Source organism: Protopterus annectens, chromosome 2.part0 (assembly GCF_019279795.1).
Source record: "Protopterus annectens isolate FY-2018-M chromosome 2.part0, PAN1.0, whole genome shotgun sequence".
NCBI classification, from domain to species: Eukaryota; Metazoa; Chordata; order Ceratodontiformes; family Protopteridae; genus Protopterus; species Protopterus annectens.
In genome coordinates this window covers 871,169,735-871,188,607 of record NC_056728.1, presented here as the reverse complement: position 1 = coordinate 871,188,607, position 18,873 = coordinate 871,169,735, and the positions used below count along the sequence as shown (strand labels likewise).

The window sequence follows — 18,873 nt, the reverse complement described above, 5'->3', positions numbered from 1 at the left end:
GGATGCATCTGCAGTCTTTACAAATGGGTAGAGTACCATAGCTAAACTAGGGGAGGAGGAAATGAGAATAGATTATGGTGTAGTCAGGATCCCTTGCAGAACAGCAGTGGCAAAACCAGCACGGGATCTAGAGTATAGAGGTAAATTATAATGCTTGGCAAATGTATGCACGGAGGTCCAAGTAGCAGCCTCTATAATGTCCTTGGTAGCCACTCCTCATAAGAAAGCTGTGGTAGTGGCTGTAGCCCTTGTGGAGTGAGGCCTGATGTTCTCTGGAGTTTTCTTTCCATGGTAGGAGTAACACAATCTAATGCAATTTCCTATCCATTTGGAGATTGTCTGTTTAGAAATTGGTTTTCCTTCTTTTCCTGTTGCATATGCTACCAGAAGCTGGTCAGTTTTTCTATTGTTTTTTGTCCTGTCCAGGTAGTAGCGTAATTGTCTGTGTACATCCAGGGTATGTAGGAGCTTTTCACCCCTGTTCTGTGGATTGGGGAAGAATGTAGGAAGGTGGATAGCCTGATTTAAAGAGACTCGGGATACCACCTTAGGCATAAATGTAGGATTTGTTCTCATGGACACTCTTATCTTGATGGAAGATCAGGAAGGGTTGTACTGCCATTAATGCTTGTAGTTCAGAGACCCTTCTTGCTGAAGTTATTGCCAGCAGGAAAGCAGTCTTCCAGGATAAGTATTGCAATTCTGCTGTAGCTGCTGGTTCGAAAGGAGGTAGAGTCAGTTTTTCTAGCACAAAGTTCAAGTCCCATGCTGGCAATGGAGGTTTCCTGGGAGGTTTTACATTTTTAATTCCTCTCAGAAACTGTCTGAGCAGAGGATGCGAGAAGACAGGAGGATCCAAGCTGTACTCTGCTGAAATAGCTGATGCATGTATCTTGATGGAGGAATAGGACAGGCCTGTATGGAAGAGCTCCGCCAAGTACTCCAGGATGTTGGCTATGTTCACCAGTGTCACATCTTGCCCCTTTGTAGTACTCCAGATGAGATATCTTTTCCATTTTGCTGCATAATTCTTTCTTGTTGAAGGTCTACGAGCCTCCAGGATTATGTCTTTAACCCTTTGGGATAAATTTGGGTTAATTGCTGTTATGTAATGTTCCAGGCAGTTAGCTGCAGAGTTTTTAGGTTTGGATGCAGAATGTTGTAGTTGTTCTGTGTCAGCAGTAATGGGATCAGGGGCAGTGTCCATATTTGTTCCGGGACATGCTCCTCAGCAGTGGATACCAATGTTGTCTTGGCCAGTCTGGGGCTATCAGAATGATCCTCGGACGTTCCTCTTTGATCTTGAGAAGCACCTTGTGCATCAAAGGAAGTGGTGGGAATGCGTATGCTGTCAGGCTTTTCCAACTGAAGAATAGGGAGTCCACCTTCCAAGCAAGTGGGTGGTAAGTCCTTGTGCAGAATTTCTTCAACTGGTGATTGAAAGGGGATGCAAACAAGTCTATTTGTGGTAATCCCCATTCTCTTGTGATGGTTTTGAAGATGTCCGGATGCAGCATCCATTCGTGGGCATCTGTTGTAGTTCTGCTTAATATGTCTGCTAGAATATTTTCCTTCCCTGGTACATAAATTGCCTGTAAATGAATGTTGTAGCTCAGAGCCACATCCCATAGGTCCAGTGCCAACCGGCATAGAGGGTATGAGTGTGTGCCTCCCTGTTTGTTGATGTACCACATAACTGTGGTGTTGTCTGTCCTTATCATCAACTGGCCTTCTTGGAGAAAAGGTCTGAATGCCTGGATTGCCAATTTTACTGCCATCATTTCTTTTAGATTTATGTGCAGATGCAGCTGGTCTTGAGTCCATAGGCCTTGAAAGCACTTGCCCATCATGTGTGCCCCCCAACCGAGGTCTGAGGCATCTGTCGTGATGGTTTGTCTTGGTTGACTTTTGCAGAAGGGCAGTCCTGTGTTTGATTGACAGGCCTGAGCCCACCATAAGAACTCTTGCTTCAGGCATGGGATCATTGGAATTTTGGTTTCTAGGCTGTGCTTGTGCTGAGACCACAAATTCTTTAGGTACCACTGTAGCTTTCTCATATGCAGCCTGGCATGAGGTACCAGTATTATGCAGGATGCCATGAAGCCTAGAGCTTGTAGCACTTTTCTTGCAGTTAGATGGCTCTGCTTTGTTAATGCCAAGAAGTAGAGAGGAAGTTGCTCTTTCTTTTCTGCAGTTAGAAATGCCATTTGTTTTGATGTGTCCAGTTCTGCACCCAGAAAAGTTATTCTTTGGGATGGAATCAGCCTTGACTTTTTTGTATTGACTGTATATCCCAGGGCTTGCAGCAGGTAGATGACTCTTTGTAAGTCTTCTGTTAGTTTGTTTTGTTGTCCGCTTGTATCAGGCAGTCGTCCAGGTAGGGATAGATTTGAATTCCCTGAAGTCTGCAATGAGCGATTACTGATGCCAGGCATTTCGTGAATACTCTGGGCGCAGTAGATAAGCCAAAGGGCAATGCTGAGAATTGATAATGCTCTGATCCTGCAAGAAATCTGAGGTATCTTCTGCAAATTGGTCTTATGGGGACGTGCAGGTATGCCTCCTTGAGATCTAGAGTTACCAGCCAAGACTCCTTGCCCAGCATGGGAAGAAGCTGCTGTAGGGTCAGCATTTTGAATTTTGGAGCAATGAGGAATGTGTTTAAAGCGGACAGGTCTAGAATAGGTCTCCATTTGTTTTCTTTTCTTGGTACCAGGAAGAGCCTGGAGTAAAATCCCTTCCCTTGCTCCATAAATGGTACCTTTTCCACAGCTCTCATTCTTAATAATTGAGATATTTGTTTTAGAGCTTCTGCCCTTTGAGAAGGTGGTAGGTTTGGCATTCCTCTCTTTTCTGGTAGTGTATGGAAATGGAACCTGTAACCTTTGTCTATAGTCTGCAAAATCCATTTTCTCTTGTAATGCAGTGCCAGTTTCTTGAAAATAATGTTAGCTTTCCGCCTAAGGGTGCTTCTAGTTGTTCCCTGGTAGGCGGTGTCACCGCCAAGTCACTGTGATTGAGTTGTTGTAGTGGTGGTGGCTGTATCCGTGCCTCGTTGGTTGTTACCCTGCCACTGGCGACCCCTGTAGGCACCCCTGGATTGGTTTCTGCCTCTAGAGCGCCTATTCCTGCCTCTTTGTGCCTTAGAGGAGTCTGGAAAGGACCAATTCTTGGAGGGCCAGTTCCTGCTAAACCTTGGAGGTTGAACTTGTAAGAAATCTTTCACTGTTTGCACAGATGTTGCTTTCTCTTCCATCTTTTTTAGTACCTGCTGTGCGGGGGCACCAAATAAATTGACCTTGTCCATAGGTGCATCCAAAAGCTTAGATTTGACATGGTCTGGTAATGCCTGTTCTTTCAACCATGCATGCCTCCTGATAACTGTGCCAGTCATGGCTGATCTAAAGGAAGCCTCCAGTGCATCATAGCCACATTTTAAAGAATGGTTACTAACCTGCTGTATGTTATGTAACATTTCTTGAACATACTTTTATCTATAGATTCTTCTGAGGACAGCTTTTTAGTCAACTGGTCAAGCATAAACTCTTGATATTGAATCATATGAAATTGGCAGTTCAAAGCTCTAGCTGACAAAGTAGCAGAGGTGTAAACTTTTTACCCCATCTCTCTAAGGACCTGGATTCCCTTTCAGAGGGAGGGGATTTTTAGAAGAAGTAGCTGCTACAGCTTTAGGGCCATGGGAGATAGTCTCTGGATCTGCAAAAGGAGCCTTATATAAGTGGTGATGAGTGTCCGGGACCCTGTAGTACCTATCGGGCTTAGCAGGAGCCGGAGGTAAAGTATCAGGAGCAGTGCAAGCATCATTAAATGCATCATCAACAACAGATAGAACTGGAGGTATAGCTAAAGGCCTATGCTGTGGCAAGTGTAGAAAGGTCCTAAGCCTTTTCTAGAGTCTGAGAAATCTTGGCCCTGCCACTGAAATTGTTCCCTCATAGCATGCAAGGTTTCCCCAAAGGAAAATTCCTCAGGAGGAGAGGCTGAAGGGATGGACTCCTCAGCATCAGAGTCTTCGTAAGGAGAATAAGAAGCCTCAGGAGGGTCTGTATGATCTGAGTCATCAGAGGAATCATCTGTGGCTACTGGCTCAGGCGGCTCTGCTCTAGGCCTCTTTTCTGGAGGAGGGAGAGAGGCCCTGTCAGGATGAGGCTGGGCTCCACGAATTAAAGAGATGAGATCCTCTGCCAAAGAAAGCATATGGGAGCTGGTGCTGGGCCTGTGAGAGGGGGGCTTGGCAGGCACAGGTTTTGATGCTTTGGCTGCTTTAGCCCTGGCAAAGGCCTTAATAGACATAGCTGGAGGAGGCCTAGCAGCTCCACGTGCAGGGGTAGAAATATCTAGGGGAATGGTGTCTGATAAATCCTGTGAAATCGCAACAGAAGGTTGGATTTCAGAAGCAGTTTCTACCAGGTTAGAAGAGGCCTTGGTAGAAGGCAAGTTATCGGCTGAAGAAAGAACCGCTTGCTCGGTTTCGGCCGAAACCGAGACACTCGTGGTTTGCTTAACCGCGGTTTCGGCCGAAACCGCGGACCGCGAGTGTCGGTCCTTTTCTTTGCGTTTTTTGGTTATTTGCGTAGTCGGAGGATCCGACGGCATAATGTAGGCAAAATCAGAGCCGAAAATCTGTTCAGCAAAGTCCGAGCGACGTCTAAGCGTCCATCGGTTAAAAGAAGCACAGGCTTGACAAGCTGCTACGTCGTGGTCTGGGCCTAAACAATGTATGCAATAGGAGTGGAAATCTTTATGAGGTATTTGTTTCCCACAAGATAAACAGTTATTAACTTTCTCTGACATCGGCTGAGGCAAGAAAGAGTCCCCAACGGGGTACTTAGCTTTATAGAAGTCTTCGAAGTAGTATTCGGTAGTAGTAATCTCTGGATCTGACCGACCGGCACTTGCGAACAGCTTCTGCTTCGGGCACCACGCGGCAAGAAAGACTAAGGAAAATGGCGTCGGCTGATGCCTTTATACCCGAATGACTGCCGCAATGACGTCGGGTGAAGTGCGACACCAGCCGAAGCCAGACCCAGACTTTGGAATCCGGCCGACCGAAGGGCTGCCTGACGACAGGACAACCCATTTGTAAAGACTGCAGATGCATCCTTGAAGGACATCTACCCATCACTTCCTCACCCCCTCTGTTCCCTTCACCAACATGCCCATTGAAATCTGCTCCAATCACCAGTCTCTCACCCTTGGGTACAGTCATCACCACTTCATCCAGCTCACTCCAAAATTCTTCTTTCTCACCCATCGCACACCCAACTTGTGGAGCATATGCACTAACAACATTCATCGTTACACCATCAATTTCCAGCTTCATAAACATCACTCTATCAGACACTCTTTTTCACCTCCAAAACACTCTTAGCATACTGTTCCTTCAGGATGCCTATGCCATTTCTCCTTCCATCCACACCATGATAAAACAATTTGAAACCGCCTCCAATACACCTAGCCTTGCTCCCCTTCCATCTGGTCTCTTGCACACACAATATACCAACCTTCCTTCGGTCCATCATATCAGCTAGCTCTCTCCCTATACCAGTCATAATGCCAACATTCAAAGTTCTGACCCTCGCTATCACAGTCCTAGCCTTTACCTGCCTTCAGGCATGCCTTCCCCCTATTCTCCTCCTTTGGACAACAGTAGCCCAATTTCCGCCAACAGTACTGGTGGCGGTCGTTGTTAACCCGGGCCTTGACCGATCTGGTATGTATTTCTGTACTGATGTCTGCATATATGATTTGGCAAAATTTTACGCCGGATGCCCTTCCTAATCAACGAATACTTAATTGACTTTCCTGCAGCAAGATTTAAGTTGTAATGTCGCTAACATCTGCATCCTTGCACCATGCTAGTGTAAAATAATGTACAGAACAGAACTAATGGTTTTATCTGCTATATTATTTACTCATGTATCAGTGTTTCAGATTCACAATACATTCCCTAACCTGTAACAATGTACTTTACGAACAGGCAAATATATATTCTCTTCACCAGATCTACTAATAACACCTTCTAGTACCCACACTGCATTTTTTTTTAACAAAAATTAAGTTAAAATCACATAAACTCATCTCATTCTAGCTATTTTGGACACCTTCCAAAAAGTGTTGAATACACTAAAACCAAAGCTGCTATCATTAAACTCCAGCAGCTTCTACAAATTAACCAAAAAAGGAAATAAGAAACAATACAGGTAGTTTACATCACACACACACGCACACACACACACACACACACACACACACACACACACACACACACACACACACACACACACACACACACACACACACAGACACACAGACACACACAGACACACACACAGACACACACACACACAGACACACACACACAGACACACACACAGACACACACACACACACACACACACAGACACACACACACACACACACACACACACACACACACACACACACACACACACACACACACACACACACACACACACACACACCTACTTATTATAGTCAAATTTAAGTTTGTCAGTCCTTGTAGGATTCTCTTAGTGGGTGACTTCTTGCTCCAAAAAGCAAACAAAGAGCATTATTGAACAGCATTCCAGTGCACTTGAGGCTATTAATAGTCCTGATGCAGATGGATCAATGAAAAAGTCTGCTAGTACAAGCATCAGGGTAATATAGCAGAAAAGGGTACAGCACTTCATAAATATTAGGAGAATCAAGTTATGGAAACATCGGTGGCCAATACCTACAGGGCAATGAATGGACTCAAAGAAGACAGGTACTTAACTTGGATGAACTGTTACTCAACAGATGACAGCTAGACTGGTACTAAGGCCATTAATGAGAACTTTGAAAGTTGGGCACAAAGAATGAAACAGATTCACAGCAGACCACAGTGCTAAGAGTTTTAAGGATTTACAGGAAATGTTTAACAACCATTTATGATAAAAAACAAGCCTGTCTTACAGATAATAAATCACAGGATTTTGTGGGTCTTTGAATTGATGGAACCCTATAAAGTCAAGGAAACCATAGTCATTTTGGCATATAACCATGACAGAGTAGGCAAAGAAATGGCAGAAGTCTATGTGGTAAATAAAACAGCTTAATTGGGACAGCGACAGTGAATATTACTTTCACATCTGAGAGTCCATGGGTTTAGCATATCATTTCCGGCAGTGAGAAACCAGGAAAAAGCATGTTTGTAGCAAACAAATTAACAATTAAGGCAGACTCTGAAAATAAAGGCAGGAAAGAAGTTAAGCCTAGGTGAAATATGTTATACTGCACACAGTCCACAATGATACAGCTTAATGTTCTCAAGATAAGGGGGTTTTAGTAGATACAGATAGATTTTTTAAAGGTCAGGGAGGAAGAATTCCAGAGTATTTAAGAAATACATGAAGCTTCATTCAAAATGATATTTTTTATTCTTTAAAACTAGCATCTGTCATGAGAAGGCTGGATGTATGTCCATTCCTATATCCAGAGGGAAGAGAAAGATTGGTGAGACTCACTAGCAGGATTATTCTCTGTTTGCAACAGACAGCACAAAGTTTCAGTTTAGTGCTTGGGAATCAGCGACCTGCAGCAGAAGCACAGTATTTCAGTACTGAAGAAACAGCGAACTTCTGGTAGGGCACATCTTGATTCCAACTAGCTTTACATGTACTGAAAAAATGCGTGATTATACTGACATCTTTTTTCCAAGAAGCAAGGTGTTACACATTTATCTAAGAAATCATACTCCATTTATGCTTTAAGCCAAAGCTTTAAGCAATGCAGAACTTCTGAGTAAACCTACAAACCTGCATACAGAAAGACAGAGACACATACAGACTATATGAATATGCCACAGTCCGAAATAAGGGCAGTGAATTAACATTGGCTTTCCTTCAGTAATCCATGGAAATTCAGGCTTGGTTGGCAGCCCTCATCTCTCTCTATGCTCTTTACATTTTAAAATCTACAATATCTGCAAAAAAAAAAAATACTTCTAGTACTATGAATAATGAAAGCTGCTACTCACCCAAGAACCAGTCCACCGATCTTGTCTAGCTCTGATGACAACTTCTGTAACTCCTTTCTTGATACAGAAGGTCTAACCCAAAGGTAGGAGTAGGAAGGTGACACCAAATCTTTCAAAAAGTTTATGTGACCCTGCAAAAAAGGGAATTATCCTTCATCATCAGTTTTAAAAGCAATAAAAAATGTTACATGAAGAAAAAAGGAGCAAATTATTTATAAGTAAAATACAGTTGTGTGACAGCACTATCCATAAATAACAGTTATGAATCCATAACTTCAACTGATCTGCAAGGAGGCCTTCTGCAGTACATTAAGTGAGCTTTTCTGTTCTGATATCAACAGCTCTGTTTTTTTTTCTTATTCCTGCACTCAGGGCTATGCATGCCTCCTGCTAGTGTACAATGTGATGTAATATGTTAAGCTATGAATAAAGTACATACAAGACCAAATTACATGGAATTCCATCTAAAACTGAAGGAGAGACGGGAACATTGGGAGGCTAGTTAAGTACCCATTCCAGAAGGCCTCCATGAAGAACAACTGTATGCTGAGTACCTATATGAGTATATTTAATTGTATTATACCTTTCTTCAGAGGTCACCTACAGTAAGAAGGTGATGGGAAGGCTCCCATACAGTGACAGTTAACCTTCAAGGAAGGTGCAGCATACAGAAGGCCTAAAGGCAGAGGCTTACAAGGGCAAGTCCTCAAGCAATTTACCAAAACAGGCCCATATCCTGGAATCACGGTCCGATCAACAGTGTCCAGTGAAGCTTTAACTAACAACCAAGTGGTCATTGCACAAATATCTGCAAAGGAAATATTTCTGAAGTAACATCTGGAAGCAGCAACCCCCTTGCTGGTTAGAATTTGTCACAGTCAGCAATCCACTTAGAAAAGATTTGCTTGACCACAGCATGCGCCTTCCTCCCCAAAGCAAAGGAAATAAAAACAGCAGTTTCATACTCCAGAATTTCATGTATTACCTTCCGATAAAACCTGAGCTAGTGATTAAGGGGCACGGCCAGGCATTTTCTGTCTACTCCATTGGCATAGTCTTTTCCATATGTCACAGTATACATTCTCTGATTTGCTTTCTATTATACTAAAATCCTGGCTGAGATACTCAACAAACAAACTTGATTGGTGCTCACCACGACAGCAGTTTTATTCAACAGAAGAACAAAAATGTGTTAACACTTCCCACCGCACCCCATGACAAAACACGTGTGAGTGTTCTTTCTAAAATACAAACTACCAGAGCCCCTCCCAAGGTCAGCTGTTACAGAAGAGTCATTCACATTCCTGGGCTTGGAGAGTTAAATGACAATAGATGCAGCACAGACTATCCTGCAAGTTGCTGCTAACCTTGTCAGCATCTGCCGTCTGTGGTTGGTCAACAATATGCAAAGGGAAGTACATTCTATAGCTGGAGGTGCAAGTGAGTCTGGTGAACTTAGGTGGTGTCTGCGAGAGGAGAGGCTTTGAACATTCTACAAAGACTTGATCCATTTCGCATCTTTTTCTGTGGCTTACGGCAGTCAGTAGTTTAAGCAGTGAAACTACATTCTCTAGAGCTTTGTGACATCATATAACACAAATGTGGTGTAGATGAAAGAGCCAAACAAACAGACAAACAAATCAGATAATCAGATGTGCAAGCATATTTAGTGAAACAGCAGCATGCAATCGCAATCTCACAGCCTTCTACTATATTGTGTTTTAAAAAAATAGCACTGATGATGGATAAATTACTGGTGATCCATGTTCCAGAAAATCTAAGCTTATGACCTTGAGAGGTGACCTGTAAGTACACAGAAAGCCACTGAGCAAACGGATTCCATTAACATAAGCAAATGACATTTGCAAATAAATGTGTGGGGAAAATGTTCTCCTCAGAAGTTGGAGACTATAACCTTTATTGCTGTGCAGGTAAAGAAAACATTCACAATATACAGACGTATTATCTACAGAGTGAGAAAGTGGTTTATATGGCAGTGTTAATGTGTACCTTGCTGCATATACTTCATAGCCTTTATGTACCAAAATACTCAAGACTTTACTTACAAAGATTGCAAAATGTGCAATCAAGTGAAATGAGCACACATTGTACAATACTCTTACTATTAATTAGACTCAAATGAAAAGATCGTAATTTCATAAAAAGAATGCACTCCTAATGTCAATGCTTTCTTGATTAAATTTGAAAGCACAAATGTTCACCCTTAAAACAAGCCATGACATACAAAAGAATTCAAATGTATTTTGAGATTTCTCTAAAACCAGCTACTTACTACTTTACAAAACTCTCAATAAACATAAATGGCACAATCCTCCAAAGTCCCAGCTCTTACTAATACTGTTTACTCCCCACAATTTTCTACCTTTATGGATAGGTTCACTAAAGAAGCAATTCCCAATAGCCAAAAGCATTGTAGTAAATTCAAAAGCAACCTTCCACAGTAGAATTCCCACATCAATAAACATTATAATAAAAAGAAGGTTCTGGCTATTTATAAGAAATACCCACTTCCCAATTGTAAAAGGAAAAACCTTCAAAGACCATTGCACGTTAGGTTCAAGCAAGGCACCCTTTATTACTTGCATCAAGGAGACAAAGCATGTAGGTACAGGATTTGTCTGGCCCTTTGGTGATCAGTATGTTATTCTTATACAGTTCTCTTCATGTCACACAGAAAATGTTACTATTCTATTGCTGACATAGTTGGACACAGCTTTCTGTATGTTTCACAGAAAATGTTACCAGACTTATTGCTGACATAGTCAGATTATTTGCCATCTTGCAAAAACATTTTGAGAAAAACAACATGGCCTTGGGCTTATTTTAGCCCACCTTAACTTTTCAATTCTTCAATTGTACAGTTATAATACATGTGTTACATTTTGTCTAGATTCAAGGTACATGTCTAGCTCTGGTACAAGTAATGCTGACTATGGTTTATACTTTCAAGCATCTATTGTTTTCTTTATCAAAGCTTCTAGCAGCTGCATATTTTGTCATAGCATAAGCAGAAATGAAATATCTCTTTGTTAAGTTTCATGACATTAGCAGAAATGAAATGTCTCTTGTTATTTTCATGACATTAGCAGAAATGAAATGTCTCTTGTTAAGTTTCTAATAGCTGTGCAGATTCATGCAGTGTGAACAGAATAAATGTATTAACCCTTTTAAACCTCGAATGCACTAAGCATGCATATTACTATTATATATTTTTCTAACATTTCCCCCCTTTTAATACTTTTATTCTACTTTCAAGATAAGCATAAACAGTTTTTTCTTCCCCTAACCTCTTCCTGCACAGGATTTGCAGTTAAGAAAGTCATTCAGTTTAAGCTCATGAAAGCATTTTCAGTTTTTTTAGCAATTCAAGTTCAGCATCTTGGTATAAGGTTTCTGAAACTGAAATGTCTACAAAATTTTTAATCAGTCTTTTTATGCAGGGGATGAAGCAGCACACACATACCACCAGAAGGATAATTCCAACACAGAAAGCAATCAGAATGTTCATCAGGATGCTGCCCCAACCCCCAAACAATTTCTGAAAAAAGTCAGTTAATGGATTTGGTACTGGTTTGGTCATGGCTGACACCTGCTGAATCACCTCAAGATGGTTGTCTATCTCGTGTTTGTGGTCAGGAAAATACGAACAGCACTCTTCCTGGATTAAAGCGCACATACCTCCTCTTGCCGCTAGGGTGAAGTCAAGAGCCATGCGATTTTGAAGCACCAGTGTACTCATGGCAGTCAGTTCATCAGTCACCAATTCTAGGGCATAAAAGGTTGCATTGCTCATTATTTCGAGAAGCTTAGACAATTTTCTCAGTTCCCAGATTGATTTTGTTGCTCCATATGCTGGCAGTACACCTGCCCACGATACAACAGTATCACTCAAGTCCATGTGTGACAGTCCATTGTTCCCTGAGCCCACAGCATGATGGTTTTTCCAGCGCGCATTGATTTGCCCCACTGGACTGACAGGCTTCTTGATTTCTTGAACATTCCAAATTTTTCCTTGAGGTAAAACTGCTGTGTGTCGTATGGCCGGAACCAGGTACCCCAAAAAACAACTGCCGGACCAATTCTCAGGTAGCCATTTATATACTTTTCTACCGCATATAAAGTAACAATCTTCTACTTTAGTAGTAACTTTACTATACCCTGACTCTGCATGAAACAATTTTTTGTCAATTATGGACAGTTGCTTATAGATGTCAGCATTATGTTTTACTTCTTCAATTGTCCTATGCATCAGTTCAACAAATGTATCATAGCTCGTGTTGCAATAGGATCTGATGTTATCAGGTTTAGTGTAGCATCTATAGGGAACAGTCACATTGCAATTGCTCCAACCCACCTTGACTGCATCATTCTTATAAAAGCACACAGTTCCCTTCTGTCGAACAGACAAGTGCAATGCTACTTTATCTTGTGATGTGACATATGATGCATCATGAATTAGGTTTTCCAAGGTCTTGTTGGCTCCTAGGGGAACTGAAGTTGACAGTAACCTCCCATATGCTGTTGGTAAGGCTGTGCAAATCCAGCAATTCGAAACATTGAAGGTTTCAGCATACACACATTTGATTGCCTGGTAAGTGTTAAAGTTTGGGTGCCACTCTGCACGCTTGTTCAGTTCAATTTGTGTGGCTGAGAAAAGGAATGGCCACAACAAAAAGATTATTGTCACTAGTACAGTCAACAGGATGGTTATGCAATACTTTTGTGGAAATGGTTGTTCTGCATTTCTGTTTTCTCCGGGTCTTCCAAGTAGGTGCATTTGGATCTTACTGGATTCCGTCATTTTTATTTTGGACACGTGCTCTTACTCTCTGCCCTAATAGGACCTTCAGCACTGATGGTTTCTTCACTGGGGTTGAGACGGATCAGTCCTATTGATCTGACCCCCCTTTGTAGCCAGACTTTGTGCTGAGGGCCCCCGATGGAGAGGTAAGATTTTTGTCCAACTCAAAGTTCTTAACCAGCTTGCCGTGCGTCAGGTGTATCCACGAAGCTCATTCTGCTATCTTGACTGCAGTGGGTGTCGAAAGAAGCACCTGGTAGGGACCTTCCCACCTTGGCGATGCCGAGTTTTTTCGCTTGATGATTTTGATCCACACCCAGTCTCCTGGTGTCACTGCCACTTCTAATGTTTCGGTTTGTTTTCTATCTGAAACAGAATTTGACTGCAACAGGTGTTTAGAACTCAACAACTTTTTCATATATTCAGCTAGTGTAAAATCAGCTTCCTGATCTGATGACATGAGAAGTTTCCACTGGGGTGTATAATAAGCCCTTCCAAATAGTTCTTTCAAAAGGAGTCAATCCTTTTGCTGTAGGGACAGTTCTCATGCTCAACAGTGCCAGAGGTAAACAGTACAACCAAGTTTTTCCTGTCTCAGCTATTAATTTTCTCACTTTGTTTTTTAGTATACCATTATGCCTTTCAACTAGCCCTGCAGATTGTGGATGGTATGCACAATGATTTTTTTAAAGAAATACCAAAATGCTTACTCAGCTGCTGTATGGTTTGATTTACAAAGTGTGTACCATTGTCACTGTAAATTCTTTCCGGAATACCAAACCTAGGAATGATTTCCTTGACAAGTGCTTTTGCCACCGTAGCTGCATCTGGACTGTTGGTTGGAAAGGCTTCCACCCATATGGAAAACATATCTACAATGACAAGACAATACTTCTTATTTTCACATTTGTTCAATTCTATGAAATCCATACAAATGGTGTGAAACGGATATGGTGGTGTGGGGAAACTCCCTTGCTTGGGCTTTATCGCCCCCTGTGCATGATGTTTGTTACAAATCTGACATATCAAACAAAATATTTTAGAATAGTTTGTAAATCCATACGTTGTTAACACCTGGTTCACCAGCTGTACCATCCCCCCCTGTTGAGACATGGAACTGCCCATGGCTCAACAATGCTGCATAGCAAAACAAATTAGAGGGTAGTATCGGTTTTCCCTCTCTAGAGATGTACAGCCCCTTTTTGAGGATTGCTTGTCGTTTTATCCATCGCTGTTTTTCAGCTTGCTTAGTGAGTGTCTGCATTGTTTTTAACATATCTAGATCTAAAGTTTCAGAGGGTTGTAATTCCTCATTTAAAAGAAATATTTATGTGGCTGCCTGTTTTGCAGCTGTATCAGCTCTCACAGTACCTTTTGAAATTCTATCTTGTTGCTTGGTGTGAGCTGTGCATTTACAAATGGCTACTTTCTGAGGTAACTGAATAGATTCTAAAAGATCTAAAATAAACTGTGCATGATTTATAGGTTTGCCAGTAGATGTTATCATTCCCCGGTTTTTCCACTGTTGCGCAAAAACATGTACAGTAGAAAAAGTGTACTGGCTATCAGTAAAAATGTTTACACATTTACCCTTTGCTAAGGTACATGCCCGTGTCAGGGCAATCAATTCTGCTGCCTGTGCAGATAAGTTGTGTGGTAAAGGTTTTGTTTCTATAATCCCAGTATCAGAGAATACTTCATATCCTACTAGGTTCTGTCCTGCAGGACCCCTTTTGCACGAGCCATCCACGTAGTATGTCACCTCGGCATCATCCAAGGGGCCATCTGTGAGATCTTTTCTAGGTAGTGTCTTTTGCTCAATTACCTGCAGGCAGCAGTGCGGTGTGCCATCTGCAGGGGTCGGGAACAGAGTAGAAGGGTTTAAAGTCATGCATCGTTCAATTGTCATATGAGGTTGGCTCAATAATATAGTCATACAGGAAAGATGCCTAGCAGGGGAAAGATATGCCACCTTTTCTTGTAGTAAAATAATCACAACTGCATGAGGTACTCTCAAAGTGAGAGGGTGGAACAAGACTACTGAGGCTGAAGCCTGTACTGCCATTGCAGCTGCAACTACTGCTTGTACACAGTGGGGTAAGGACTGTGCCACTGGGTCTAGTTGTGATGAGTAGTAAGCAATGGGGCGTTGCTTATCCCCATGCCTTTGTGTTAACACTAATGTCATGTAACCCTACTTACAATCTACAGTTCGGAAAAAAACGTTTATGCTAGTTTGGCAATTGCAGAACTAATGAGGACGCTATTTACTGCTTTAGTTTACAGAAGGCAGATTCTGCCTCTGGTGTCCATTGTAACAAATCCTGCTCTGCCATAGGCTTCTTATATATAAGGTCAGTCAGAGGTGCAAATTCCAAGGCATAGTTTGGAATCCAGCTCCGGCAAAAATTAATTGTACCCAGGAAGGACATCATTTCCTTCTTGGTAGTGGGTTTTGGTGCTTGCAAAAATGCTATTTTTCTGTCCTCATCTAACGTTCTACCTTCCTTGGATATTACATATTCTAAGTATTTGACCTGTTTTTTCCAAAGCTGCAGTTTATTTTTATTTACCTTATGTCCCTCAGCAGCTAAAAATCGTAGAAGTGCTATGGTATCTTCTCTACAATCCTGCTGGGTGGGGGCCGCCAGCAAGATGTCATCAACATAAAGTAAAATCTGACTGCCTCTTGGTGGGGTGAACCCCGCCAAGTTGCTTGCCATTTCTTGTGAGAATATCGTTGGACTTTCACAATATCCCTGTGGTAGTTGCGTATATGTATACCTTTTCCCCTGAAATGCAAATGCAAACCAATACTGGCTATCAGGGTGTATCGGTATTGAAAAGAACGCGTTGCTGATGTCTACCATGGAAAAATACTTTTGTTGAGGTTTCAAATCATTCAACAGGGTGTGTGGGTCTGGCACCATGGGTGCCCTTGGTATTACTGCATCATTTTTGATTTGTAAATCTTGGACCATATGCCATTCTCCATTAGCCTTTTTAACTGGAAATAAGGGTGTGTTACATGGTGAATCAGGAGATTCTATTAGTATCCCTCCTTCAACTAAGGCTGCTATAACAGGCTTTATCCCTGCCTCTGCATCTTTTCTTAAGGGATACTGTCTTTTTTGTGGTCTGAATGCTGACTTTGGCGTGATAGTAACTGGTCCCGCTGTACGAATGAGTCCTACATCTGATTTCCCTGTTGACCAGAGAGTCTCTGGTATGTCTCGTAAGGCATTCTCTTCCTCCTTTAATAGGAGTGTCAATCAGCTGTCCTCGCTAGACTGCAAGTGCACAGCTGGGTTGGTCTGAGTTATCCAATTCATCTTTGGTATTTGTATTCCTTGTTCTGACAGTTCTAGTTCTGTCTGTTTCTCCCATCTCGTGACTTTTTCTCCTAGGTCTGCCCATTCTATATTTCTGTTTTTGGTTAAGCTAACATGTGGTAATCGATTAGATTTATAAAGTGCAAAGAACTCCTGGGGCAATGAACAGCTGGCTACACTGTTCCCTTCTGTGTCCCAGTACAGGTTACGCAATATCAATCTGTTTGCATGATTCTTAAATAACTCTTGCTCATATTCCTTATCAGGTCCTGGTATGTTGCAATAATACAGGGTACAGTGCAACAGGTGTTGCTTATCAATGTCAAGGGAGGGGAACTTGCTGATGGCTAGGTTCATTAACTCTTTGGTCACAGTCCCTGGACCAGTTGTAACCAAGTCCTGGCTGTACCAATAAAACATTTCACCCTCCGATTGCACTACAAAGGTGTTAATGTGTCGCTGTGCTTCCATACCCTGCATGGTTGGGACTACTGCTATACCAAATAGCTGCATGAGGTCTCTGCCCAAGAGGTTTACTGGGCATTTTGTAGAAACTACAATTTTGCTTCTTTGTGTCAATCCTGAAACTGGATCATTTATTGCAATGTTACGGGAGAAAGGCTCCCGATACAGCTGTCCATTAGCTGCTTTGACCAGTATGTAATCAGGTGACTCTGTGTTTTCTGGCAGTTTGGAGGGGTGTATCAGGGTTCGTGATGCCCCTGAGTCACACAAAAATTTGACCTCCCTCCCTTCTACCAAAAGTGTAACTTCTGGTTTCTTGTCTGCTAAACAGAGCTCCAAGCTCAATAAAGCTAGGTCTAATATTTCATTTTCTTCATTGTCACTAACTTCCTGTACTTCCTCTACTCCCTCTATTACATTCTCATTTGTCCTTTCTTCGCTAGCCCCTTCTAGTGATTCTTGACTACCATACAGTCAGCCCTCACCCTCCTTGTCTTCCGTTGTTGCCTTCTTGTTTTTCTTGCAATTCCTTGCCAAATGTCCCTTTTTACCGCATTTAAAACATTCTCCCCTTTTTTCCGCCCTTCAAAGTCCTCTGATCGCTGATCAGATTGTTTGTTTCCCTGCGTGTTTTTCTTGCCCTTTTTCCCAGACTATACTACATAAACTTCTGCTCCATCTTCTACAGAAAATACTTGAGCTTTCTTTTTCTTTTTGCAATTAAAATGCCTTTCGGCTTGCCTAGCATATTCAAGTAATGAATGTAACCTGTTTGTACGATGGTCTACCATCTGTTTTGTAATAAAACTGCTTATAGGCGTGCTACTGCCTTTTAAAAATGCATTCTTTAACTGCTGTTCATATGGGAAATCTTGTGTTTGATCTTCAGGAACCTGCATTCCACAGTGGTTATTAAAACATTCTAACAATCTGGCATAATACCGATCAATTGTTTCACCTTCTTGTTGGATGCATTGATTAATGCAAGTCCAGTCTGCCCTAGGTTTCCATTTTTCAGAGATGCGGTCTGTAAGACCTTTTACTCTGGTGTCTAATTCTGCGCTGCTATGTGGGAGGGGTCTTTGTGCAGCGTCACGGAGATTCCAGTTCCCATTAATCATGTACCAATCTGGCCCTACAATTTGTCTAACTACTTTTTCTATTTCTTCTCTGTTTAGGTTATAACTCATCCTCATTCCTTGTAAATCTTCTGAGAATTTTCTGAAATTAACCTTTGGATGGGGAATTCCCTCAGTGGCTTTCCGGACATCTTCCGGAGTCCAAGGTCTATACACTAAGATAGTTGGGTCCTGATTGTCTTCACCTCCCTGAGGATTGGGTACTTCTATAAGCGGGCATATTTCTTCTTTTTCACCTATAGATCGTGAATTCTTAACTATTTGCCATAACTCGATACCTTCTTCTGAATTACCTGCCTTTGTTCGGGACCTGGTCCCGATGGGATCTCTAATTTTAGTCAGTTTTAATTTCATAATATCTCTATCTTCAGTGACCACAGGATATAGTGGGGGTGGAATAACCTGTTCACTTGCTTCATATTCTGGTAAGGGAGGCGGAGGTGCTGATGCTATTACTAAGTTATTATCCTCCTTATCTAAAAACATTGCTTTTGAATCTTTGTTTTTTTGTTCCCTACGGTTTACTTCCTCCAGCCACCTGTGTGCCCGAGGAATTCCTAATCGACGTTGCTTTTTTACCCGACCCTTGGAATAGTTTTTGAGCTGCTTGATAAGTTTGATAAGCGAGGATTTTTCTAATTTTCCGTGGAATTTGTATTTATTAACCCATTTTGAATAATATCTAATATTGTCGGCGCGCTGCGACTGCATATATTTTGCGTCTTCCGTTAACCGCGGGTTTTGGGGTCTTTTTGTGCAATTATTACCCATTTTGTTTTACCCTTTGATCGTTACGTAACTTCTTTTAATTTTTAACGTGGTACCACAGATTTTGTTATAGTCTCTTCAGAATGACTGCCTACTTATTCTGTTTCTCCTGATCTATGACAAGACAGTAATCTTTTTTGTCCCTGACTTGCAAAACTACAATCTGACAAAAACAATACACATCTAGTCCCTGATCTAAAACAGAAAACAGAAAAAAGTAGATTCACCTTACCTGAGCCTACGTGACTGATCACAGATTTGCAGAGACCCGTCCTTCAGTCACAGTTCAGAAAGTGGCTGGCC

At 41.8% G+C, this 18,873-nt stretch overlaps 1 protein-coding gene across 1 annotated transcript in view; it reads right to left on the bottom strand.

Annotated features, from left to right (window-relative positions):
- EARS2 (glutamyl-tRNA synthetase 2, mitochondrial) overlaps nucleotides 1-18,873 on the bottom strand; it is a 470,754-nt gene that overhangs the window by 64,830 nt on the left and 387,051 nt on the right. Inside the window, exon 7 of the mRNA XM_044061134.1 lies at nucleotides 8,045-8,175. Within this exon, the coding sequence (XP_043917069.1) occupies nucleotides 8,045-8,175 (131 nt within the window). The remainder of the gene's footprint in view (nucleotides 1-8,044; nucleotides 8,176-18,873) is intronic.